At 44.6% G+C, this 11,314-nt stretch overlaps 1 protein-coding gene across 1 annotated transcript; it reads right to left on the bottom strand.

Moving 5' to 3' along the window:
- Positions 1-3,414: 3,414 nt before the first annotated feature.
- On the bottom strand, positions 3,415-9,520 carry LOC135559962 (piggyBac transposable element-derived protein 4-like). Its single transcript, XM_065000862.1, has 5 exons — positions 9,033-9,520; positions 8,233-8,330; positions 7,726-7,885; positions 7,083-7,185; positions 3,415-6,132 (listed from the first exon to the last, which is right to left on the bottom strand). The coding sequence occupies exons 1-5, from the start codon at positions 9,247-9,249 to the stop codon at positions 4,362-4,364; spliced, it is 2,349 nt and encodes a 782-aa protein (XP_064856934.1). The 5' UTR covers positions 9,250-9,520; the 3' UTR covers positions 3,415-4,361.
- Between the last annotated feature and the right edge of the window lie 1,794 nt (positions 9,521-11,314).

The following is an 11,314-nucleotide window of genomic DNA, read 5'->3' as shown; positions in this document are numbered from 1 at the left end:
CAGGCCAACGGTCTGGGAGGACGGAACACTACCACTCAACACCACCTGGAACTGTTCTGCAAGTAAATCCTCGCAATCCAGAGTACTTCTCTGTCGCAGCCCCCCAACAACCTCCTGTGACCTCCGATCCATTTCTGTAGTACAGTTGACAACCATGGCTATGAATGCTAAAAAAAAGCCCACCTTTACTGAAGCACATATTCTTCCCATCACTCTCCCTTGATCTCTGCCTATTCACTGGGATCCTCTCGGGATCCCTCACCCTGTACCCATCTTCCTCTACCACTCTCTCATGGTCTCTGCCTATTCACTGGGATCCTCTCAGGATCCCTCACCCTGTACCCATCTTCCTCTACCACTCTCTCATGGTCTCTGCCTATTCACTGGGATCCTCTAGGGATCCCTCACCCTGTACCCATCTTCCTCTACCACTCTCTCATGGTCTCTGCCTATTCACTGGGATCCTCTCGGGATCCCTCACCCTGTACCCATCTCCCTCTACCACTCTCTCATGGTCTCTGCCTATTCACAGGGATCCTCTCAGGATCCCTCACCCTGTACCCATCTCCCTCTACCACTCTCTCATGGTCTCTGCCTATTCACTGGGATCCTCTCGGGATCCCTCACCCTGTACCCATCTCCCTCTACCACTCTCTCATGGTCTCTGCCTGTTCACTGGGATCCTCTCGGGATCCCTCACCCTGTACCCATCTTCCTCTACCACTCTCTCATGGTCTCTGCCTATTCACTGGGATCCTCTCAGGATCCCTCACCCTGTACCCATCTTCCTCTACCACTCTCTCATGGTCTCTGCCTATTCACTGGGATCCTCTCGGGATCCCTCACCCTGTACCCATCTTCCTCTACCACTCTTCACTGCTATCGGCATACAACACTTTCTGTCCTACTGTAACCCTGGCAACCTCAACCCGCCTTTCTCTCACCGAACACCTCCGATAGGTTGCTGACTTCTTCTTCTTCTTTTTGGGTTCATTGGCTCAAACTCAAAAGGTGTTTTATCGCCACCAACTGGATGGGGTTGAAACAATTCCCTCAAGAAAACGAATTCCACTACAGGGGAATGTATATACATATTCCTAAACCTTCGGTTATTCGAAAACCTCAAAATCCTATGTGGCGCCTGAGAGGGTGGGACAGCGTGAGAGTCCATGTAGCTCCTCAGATGTTAAGTATTTTAATTCCAGGGAATAGTTCAGGAATCAACGAGGACATTTACACGCACAGTAATGATTGGATATTAAACTGACTGTAGGCAGGAGGTAGAGGATGCAGTGGTCATGGAGGCACCTTCCACTGCTCATCTTAAATCGGCATCGCAGTGCTAGAGACGTTAACACAGACCCGGGTTCATTCCCGGATATCAGAGGATATCAGAGGGCCAATCAGGTAGCCTGATGTCAGATGTGTCCATGGAAACAGGATGTCAGAGTGCCATTAGGTATCCGGATTTCAGATGTGTCCATGGAAACAGGATATCAGAGTGCCATTAGGTAGTCTGATCTCAGATGTGTCCATGGAAACAGGATATCAGAGTGCCATCAGGTAGCCTGATTTCAGACTTGTCCATGGAAACAGGATATCAGAGTGCCATCAGGTAGCCTGATTTCAGATGTGTCCATGGAAACAGGATATCAGAGTGCCATCAGGTAGCCGGATTTCAGATGTGTCCATGGAAACAGGATATCAGAGTGCCATCAGGTAGCCTGATTTCAGATGTGTCCATGGAAACAGGATATCAGAGTGCCATCAGGTAGGTAGCCTGATTTCAGATGTGTCCATGGAAACAGGATATCAGAGTGCCATCAGGTAGGTAGCCTGATTTCAGATGTGTCCATGGAAACAGGATATCAGAGGGCCAATCAGGTAGCCTGATTTCAGATGTGTCCATGGAAACAGGATATCAGAGTGCCATCAGGTAGCCTGATTTCAGATGTGTCCATGGAAACAGGATATCAGCGTGCCATCAGGTGGCCTGACTGAATCAGACTGCTCTTGTAACCGATGTGAAATGGCTAGCTAGTTAGCGGTGGTGCGCGCTAATAGCGTTTCAATCGGTGACGCCACTCGCTCTGAGGCCTTGAATTAGTGGTTCCCCTTCTGCTATAGCAGTCTCCATCAAAGTGATCATCCCCACACCTGCTATACCAGTCTCCATCAAAGTGATCATCCCCACACATCTCGGCTCCTTCAGTCTATATATAATGACTTTTTTTTCACATGATTTTTTTGGGGAAAAAAAAGATATACATTTACAAAATAATATTTGGAAGACCCTCAGTCCTCTATCAAATCAAATCAATTTATATAGCCCCGGCCTAAAACCCCAAACAGCAAGCAAGCAGGTATAGAAGCACGGTGGCTAGGACAAACTCCCTAGGAAGGCAAAAACCTAGGAAGAAACCTAGAGAGGAACCAGGCTATGAGGGGTGGCCAGTCCTCTTCTGGCTGTGCCGGGTGGAGATTAGAAACCTAGAGGAACCAGGCTTTGAGGGGTGGCCAGTCCTCTTCTGGCTGTGCCGGGTGGAGATTAGAAACCTAGAGAGGAACCAGGCTTTGAGGGGTGGCCAGTCCTCCTCTGTCTGTGCCGGGTGGAGATTAGAAACCTAGAGAGGAACCAGGCTATGAAGGGTGGCCAGTCCTCTTCTGGCTGTGCCAGGTGGAGATTATAAACCTAGAGAGGAACCAGGCTATGAGGGGTGGCCAGTCCTCTTCTGGCTGTGCCGGGTGGAGATTATAAACCTAGAGAGGAACCAGGCTATGAGGGGTGGCCAGTCCTCTTCTGGCTGTGCCGGTGGAGATTATAAACCTAGAGAGGAACCAGGCTATGAGGGGTGGCCAGTCCTCTTCTGGCTGTGCCGGGTGGAGATTAGAAACCTAGAGAGGAACCAGGCTATGAGGGGTGGCCAGTCCTCTTCTGGCTGTGCCGGGTGGAGAACACAGTGGTTGTAGAGGGTGCAACAGGAAAGCACCTGTCACAGTGCTGACTTTTGCCTAATACCTGCAGCAAATGCCTCTACCCAGTCTTCTGGCTGGGCAGAGTACTTTAGGATTTTAGTTACTGTGGTGTAACAAGGGCCTAGCCGTGCGGCCCTACCAACCCTTCTATTTCTTCTCAATGGCCCTTCGCGTGAGGTGGGTTTGTTCCTTCGTTCACGTTGTCACTCCCTTATTTCCCGGTCTAGTATGAGGTCTTGGATAGATGAGGACTTTATTACTTTAGGTTTATACTCTTCCTATACTCCCTTACCTTGTGTCTTCTTTTATATATATCAATACCTAATAAACTTATTTTCTGTTAGTTATTATGCTCGTCAGCTAGTAGTCACTGGGAAACTAGTATTGTTGTATGTATTTTGACTCTCCTAAAAATATATTATTGTCCACACAATGAAATATTCTTTAGTGCAATCACTTTAACCTATAACCAGGGTCACTTTCTGTTCAGTGAGAGTGTCAAAGGCGTTTGCTCTCCAGATCGTTAATCTGGCCTAGTTGTCAAAGTTTCAAAGCTTTTATTAAAATCACTCTGTTTTTTTTGTCTTTATACACATCATTACAATTCAAATGGTTCTACAGTTTCCTAATACATCAATCTTTATACTATGCCAAATAATATTGCAAATATAATTCGCTTAAAACACTTCTAAAACTCTTAAACAAAACAAACACCCATATATTTACCTTGAAGCTCTGTTCCCTTGGTCCTTCCACTGGTCTCTATAAGAGTAGTAATATTTTGGCCTCTGCTGTTTATAGTACTGTAATCTTCTAATTTAGTCCGAATTCCCGATGGTTTTTACTGCCTACTGTTTAGATATTGATTCCTTTTTATCGACTCTTGGCTACTACGAGGCTTTACTTATTTCTGGGCTGTTTCAATCTTGCCAAACTGCAATTGTCACTGGCACTCCAAAGATGGAACGTTGTTGCTCCACGCCTCGCTCCGTTGAGGGGTGAAGTTCTCTCTGACACAACCTTGTTCTCTTACTCTTTTTAAGTGGTGTGAGCTTCCAATGTACAACACAATTCTTTAAGATATACCAGTCAATAGTTTTGCTCGTGCCTCGATGTCAAAGTAGTCAATACAAAACAAGAGTATAGTAAAAGTAATTTACCTTGTCTGGTTATTCTCTATGATGTCCAAATCATATGGGTTGAGGATCATGTCTAGGCACCGATCTCTCCTCATTTTATACCTCTTTTAGACACTCAGTTTGGGGGAAGATGTTCGGGAGTAGAATCTATCTCAACAGTGTGCCATTACATTATGTCCTTGCCACTTTTCTTTGCAGTGTTGCTCAAGATTAAGTAGAACTTAGTCCAATGTTAGTTCTAAAGCTCTACACAATACTCTGCTGCTGATGCCAGATGCCATAGCAGTCTCTTTCTGATGTAAAGCAGAGGGTCACTGAGCATGTGGTGCATGCGATGGGGGACTTCATCTTGCAAACAACACAGCAACGCCTCCATGCTGAGCCCTTTTTGCCCTTAGGCACATCCATGCCTGCACAGATATATTTGGGTAGATGAACACTTGTGGTAGGAGCAGAAGGGACAGGGCTTGGTGCAGTGGTGCTGTAGCCAGGAGGGACAGAGCTAGAGTAGGTAGAACGTGGTACAGTGGTGCTGTAGCCAGCAAGCTCCTTGATGAGCTGCTCTCTGAAGGCTTTCTGTGAGAGGAAGGGCTTTCCACAGCTCTTCGCCATTTCCTTGTGTAGGATGAATGCATTCACCACGGCGATGTCGATGAAATGATAGAAGAAGGTCTTGTACCATTTCATCGTCTTATGTAGAACATTGTAGTAGCCTGTCAGCGCGCCTGATAGGTCGACACCTCCCGTGTTCTTGTTGAAGTCCTTTACTGCAGTTGGAATGGGGACACTTTTGGTGGCCCATGCCCCAGTAGCGTCCTTCACACGTTTGACAACATGATCCCCACTGAAGGACTTGTGGATAGTGGAGCACATGACCACCTCTCTGGCATCCATCCACTTCACAAACAGCAGGCCATCTTCACGGATCCATCGTATGGTCCCCCGCTCAGCCTGCTTAGGCATGTCGTCCACCTTCGTCTTCGGGAAGCCCACCCTGGTGGTACGAATGGTGCCACAAGCCCACACCCCCAGCTTCCTCAGGTCTGCAAACAGGGCAGGGCTTGTGTAGAAGTTATCCACAAACAGTTTGTAGCCCTTCCCCAGCAGTTGAAAATCCAACAACGCCATTACAGAGGCATAGCTGAGTTCCTTACCGGTCGCAAAACTGTTCTTCCCCTCGTAGACCAAGAAATTGCACGTGTAGGCACACGCAGAATCAGCCAACACAAACAGCTTGAGACCACACTTGGTTGGTTTGTTTGTCATGTACTGTTGGAGGCCAATGCTGTCCTTTGAGGCCACCATCCTCTCATTGATTGACACGTTCTGGGCTGGCTGAAAGTACGTCTTGCAGGCCTCGACAATGCTGTGGTAGAGAGGTTTGATTTTGCACAGTGTATCAAACCTCGCTGTGCCTCTCTTCTTCTCATTCTCTTCATCAACCTTTGGGTCACTGATGTGAAGCGCCCGGGAGAGATCCAGAAACCTTTTGCAGGACATAACAGCCGAGGGGAAAGGCAGTTGGTAGAGAGATGACGTTTTCCAGTAGTCCTTCAGGCTTTTCAGCCTCACCAGCCCCATGTAGATGACCAGAGAAAGGTAGCAGAAAAAGTCTGCCGTGGATATGGGCTTCCATGCTGCCGTTTTGCCTGCTTGCGTCTTCTTCCCATTCTTATTCGTGTTGGACACGAGCGACTCTACAACGGATTGGGTGAAGAACAGCTGAAAAAGCTGAAGGGGGCTGTACGTAGCAGTCATGTTTAGCTGAGGTCCTGGCTTCCTTTTCGGCCTAAAAGTTGGTTTGGGTGGCTCCACATCGTCTTCTAGGACAGTGTGCCAATGCCATTCTGTCCCTCTGTTAGCGGATGGCACACTTCCCCTCTTCCTCTTCTTTGTCGGTCCTCTAGACGGCCCGGGAGGTGTGGAGCCAGAGACAGCAGGGGTACAGCTGGATGAACCAGCTTCAGAGGGGGATGGACAAGTTGGCACTGGGGGCTCCCAGTCGGGGTCAGTGCCACTGTGAAAGAAAATGTTCAGTTAGAATAGTTTCACATATGAGCCCTGCATCAACAGGTATAATAAACACACATTATTTATTTATATATATGAGTACAGGGAACATAAAGTGCTGTTCCATTTCACTTTGTTGTGGGCTTGTCTGTGTTTGCCTACATTCTACACCATACAATTAATTAATATATATACACACATATATATATATACACACATATATATATATACATACAGAAACATAGGCTATGGGTCGATCTCATACATACAAAACAGACCCTCACTCACAATGACTAGCCAACACCGCCAGCATTCAAAAGCACCGCCAGCATTCAAAAGTCGACCAAAACATCAGCCAGGAAGCATAGGAACTGAGAACTGGTCTGTGGCCCCCACCTGCAGAACCACTCCTTTATTGGGGGTGTCTTGCTAAATGCCTATAATTTTCCACCTGTTGTCTATTCCATTTGCACAACAGCATGTGAAATTTGTCAATCAGTGTTGCTTCCTAAGTGGACAGTTGGATTTCACAGAAGTGTGATTGACTTAAGAGTTACATTGTGTTGTTTAAGTGTTCCCTTTATTTTTTTGAGCAGTGTCTATACAGTCAGGCAAAAAAGTATTTAGTCAGCCACCAATTGTGCAAGTTCTCCCACTTAAAAAAATGAGGCAAATACTTATTTTCCACCATAATTTGCAAATAAATTCTTTTAAAATCCTACAATGTGATTTTCTGGATTTTTGTTTTAGATTCCGTCTCTCACAGTTGAAGTGTACCTACGACAAAAATTACAGACCTCTACATGCTTTGTAAGTAGGAAAACCTGCAAAATCAGCAATGTATCCAATACTTGTTCTCCCCACTGTATATAAATCAATTTTTAAAAAATCTCAAATGAATATGCAACCATTTAAACAACTGCATTAGCATGAGAAGCAAACACATGTTTTACTTACTGATGTGGATCTTCTTCTTCCAAAAACATTTCATCCGCGCTGGAATCCAAACTCAGATCACTCACAGAGTCCTCATCCATTCCTTCTGTGTCACTCTCAATTTCTGCCAAAATATCATCAACATGTTTATACTTGGACTTTTGATTTAGCTTTTCCACTCTTAGTAGCCATGTTTTTAACTATTTCAGATTTGAGAACAAATGTGCTTTTCTTTCACAAACAAGGACATTTGTGACCCCAAACTTTTCAACAGTACTGTATATATAGAAATACACGTTTAAAATGTGTACCAATCGATTGGTCAAAAGAACAGGTGACTAAGTCAAACAAGATTTTTATTAGTCGGGGACAGCCCTACTGGTAAAAGATACCAGTCCATCTTCATATCAACTAACAGAACTCTGCTGGTTGTCCTGGTAACAGATACCAGTCCATCTTCATATCAACTAACAGAACTCTGCTGGTTGTCCTGGTAACAGATACCAGTCCATCTTCATATCAACTAACAGAACTCTGCTGGTTGTCCTGGTAACAGATACCAGTCCATCTTCATATCAACTAACAGAACTCTGCTGGTTGTCCTGGTAACAGATACCAGTGGGCAGATCTATTGTATTTGTTCAAACTAAACAACAGCATTTACTTTTATGTGTTAAATCTGATCCGTTCTCCTCTCCTCCTCCTCTCACAGTTCCACTCAGCCCCGTTGTTTTCCCGCAGTCCACCAGCAGCAGAGACAACCTCTTCATCCCGGGAGAGGCACGACACTGGGACTCCGGGAGGACAGACCGGCTAGCGTTGTCCTGGTAACCATAAAGAGGTGACACAGACACATATCATTATGGATGCTGATGTCACTGTTGACATAAAGTGCTTTACAGAAACCCAGCCCAGACAATAGAGCAATGTAGAGGCCAGACCAAGCTGTATGCTAGGCCAGACCAAGCTGTATGCTAGGCCAGACCAAGCTGTATGCTAGGCCAGACCAAGCTGTATGCTAGGCCAGACCAAGCTGTATGCTAGGCCAGACCAAGCTGTATGCTAGGCCAGACCAAGCTGTATGCTAGACCAGACCAAGCTGTATGCTAGACCAGACCAAGCTGTATGCTAGACCAGACCAAGCTGTATGCTAGACCAGACCAAGCTGTACCATCTGGTGTTCTGATCTGGAGAGACTCTTCTCTGCCTCTTCAGCTTCATGAGGTTGTTGAGGCTCCCCAGAGGATCCACGATAGTCATGTCTCTCTCCTGTGTGAACGAGAACATCAAATGCTTAGCAGGACAGGAAAATGGTCCAATTCACACACTAATCAAGAGAACATCCCTGGTAAATCATTACTGCCTCCGATCTGTCGGACTCAACAAACAAACATTTCAATTGTAGATTGTCAGAGGGTTGGAGTGTTTCCCTGGCTATCCGTAAATAAAAAATAAAAATAAAAACAAGAAAATGGCACCATCTGGTCTGCTTAATATAAGGAATTTGAAATGATTTATATTTTAAGTACATTTTAGACTTTTACTCAAGTAGTATTTTACTGGGTGATTCACTTTTACTTGAGTAATTTTCTATTGAGGGATCTTTACTTTTACTCAAGTATGACAATTGCGTACTTTTCCCCCACCACTGTGATGCAAATGTTAAAGGGCCGTTCCACAAAATGGATGCCTTTTGCGTCCCTTCGACATTTTAAGTATACATTATGCGCTGTATATTATATTTTAAAAGCCTGTAATAATAGATTAAGTGCACGTTAATATAGACCACATGGAAAATTCAATAAATACAATTAAGTTCCAAAAATATCTGTACCAATGGCAGATTGCCCCTTAAACAATTCCTACAGTACTGAACAACATACTAAAGTGCAGAACTTCAGTATAATGCCTTTTTTTAAATACATTATTTCAACAACTGCATAGTGCCCCTGTTTATAAAACAGTACTCACTGGTGGTAATCGGATGTTCGGTCTCGTCTTCTTTTATTGAGAAATCCTCCTCTTTTACTTCAAAAGGTTCTTCCTCCTTTTTGATTCTGAAAGCTCCTATCGCTTTTTCCACTTTGACAACTTCGTTCCCATATTCCTCTTTCACTGTAATATCATCATCTTGTTTCACTGTAATATCATCCTCTTGTTTCACTGTAATATCATCCTCTTCTTTCATTCTTCAAGCTTCTTTGCCTCCTTTCACCAGTTTCTTTCTCCGTCGAGATTAGTGAGTTTATGCTCCGGGAGATTAGCCTAGTGCAGCATCAATGTAACACATTTGCTAATTTAACAAGCAAATTACGTTTAAATGAACCAGTAGATAGGTAAACAGAATTATGTTCAAAACACTAAGATTAATATACACAAGATTGGTCTAAAGAGCATCAATTTTTAGGTTTGCTAGCAAAGCACCGCGTGGATAAACCAGGAACCTTTTGTCGCTGTTGAAGAAGTATCCCGCCCGTCCACTAGATAATACGCAAGAAGCATCACCTGAAAATTTCATATCGCCATCTGCTGACTGGAGTGGGTAACGCAAATTGGAAAAATATGAATTACAATGTTCAGTCTGGCAAGCAATGTCATAAGAAGTCATTTAAAAATAACCAGATGTTATGTTCTTACTTCTTACAGCCAATACTTTCCTCCAGGATTGGCCTGCCTATTAGGCAGGATTAGGTGACAGATAGAATAGGGTGCCATACTCCGAGCTAAATTGACCAAGGCTCATCACGAACAACACATAAAACTTCATATAATTCTGCCCAAATACAATGAAAACTTCTCTCACCCAGTGGCATATGGGCTATTTAGGTGAGTGTTGGTGTCTCCCATCTCCACAGAGGAACACTAGATCTCTGTCAGAGTGACCATCAGGTTCTCGGTAACCTCCCAGACCAAGGCCCTTCTGCCCTGATTGCTCAGTTTGGCCAGGCGGCCAGCTCTAGGAAGAGCCTTGGTGGTTCCAAACTTTTCCTTTTAAGAACGATGGTAGCCACTGTGTTCTTTGGGAACTTCAGAGAGGTAACCTCCCAGACCAAGGCTCTTCTCCCCTGATTGCTTAGTTTGGCCAGGCGGCCCGCTCTAGGAAGAGCCTTGGTGGTTGCAAACTTTTCCTTTTAAGAACGATGGTAGCCACTGTGTTCTTTGGGAACTTCAGAGAGGTAATCTCCCAGACCAAGGCCCTTCTCCCCTGATTGCTCAGTTTGGCCAGGCGGCCCGCTCTAGGAAGAGCCTTGGTGGTTCCAAACTTTACTTTTAAGAACGATGGTAGCCACTGTGTTCTTTGGGAACTTCAGAGAGGTAATCTCCCAGACCAAGGCCCTTCTCCCTGATTGCTCAGTTTGGCCAGGCCTCTCCCATCTATCTAGGAAGAGCCTTGGTTCAGTTCCAAACCTCTCCCATTTCTCTGAAGACCATGGAGTCCACTGTGTTACCCTAAACCTTCATCTATCTCAGAATGACCATTTTTTTGTCTCCTTCCCCAGATCTCCCATCTATCTCTTCCAGTCCTATCCTTCACACCCTAAACCTTCCACCTCATCTCAAGACCATGATTAATGGAAACAAGATGCACCTGAGCTCAAGTCCTATTCTCATTAGCCTAAACCTCTCCCATCTATCTCTATGTAAATAAGGTATTTCTGTTTAAATATATATACATTTGTAATACTTTCTAAAAACCTGAATACTTTCCAAAGGCACTGTATGTATAAACATATGTTCCTTTGTTTTCCAGTAACCCTACCACCCCTTCCCTGATTGGAGGGAACTAATGCACAACAACTATCTCTACGTCCAGCCATACATACTATGTACATTTTACAGACACAATGTATTATACAATCTTATATTTAGTTTGACCATTAATCCTATCCTTCAGTTACCCTAAACCTCTCCCATCTATCTCTGAAGACCATCCAGTCCTATCCTTCAGTTACCCTAAACCTCTCCCATCTATCTCTGAAGACCATCCAGTCCTATCCTTCAGTTACCCTAAACCTCTCCCATCTATCTCTGAAGACCATCCAGTCCTATCCTTCAGTTACCCTAAACCTCTCCCATCTATCTCTGAAGACCATCCAGTCCTATCCTTCAGTTACCCTAAACCTCTCCCATCTATCTCTGAAGACCACCCCGTTTGATTTCTATTTGCCATATATTTTTAACTGTGATGTTTCACAAAAGTTCTTGACCTTTATATTCTCATAGTTGCTGCAGATAGTAAATTAAAAATAAAC

This window comes from Oncorhynchus nerka, linkage group LG15 (assembly GCF_034236695.1).
Source record: "Oncorhynchus nerka isolate Pitt River linkage group LG15, Oner_Uvic_2.0, whole genome shotgun sequence".
In the NCBI taxonomy this organism is placed as follows: domain Eukaryota; kingdom Metazoa; phylum Chordata; class Actinopteri; order Salmoniformes; family Salmonidae; genus Oncorhynchus; species Oncorhynchus nerka.
This window is presented reverse-complemented; position numbering and strand designations above follow the sequence as displayed.

Excerpts from the sequence above, each read along its gene's own strand:
- LOC135559962 (XM_065000862.1), bottom strand. The coding sequence starts at position 9,249 with ATGAAAGAAGAGGATGATATTACAGTGAAACAAGAGGATGATATTACA. Across the intron at positions 7,186-7,725 it reads ATCAGATTTAACACATAAAA|AAATTGAGAGTGACACAGAA; the intron begins GTAAATGCTGTT and ends ATATTTTGGCAG. Across the intron at positions 6,133-7,082 it reads GAAGAAGAAGATCCACATCA|TGGCACTGACCCCGACTGGG; the intron begins GTAAGTAAAACA and ends TTTCTTTCACAG.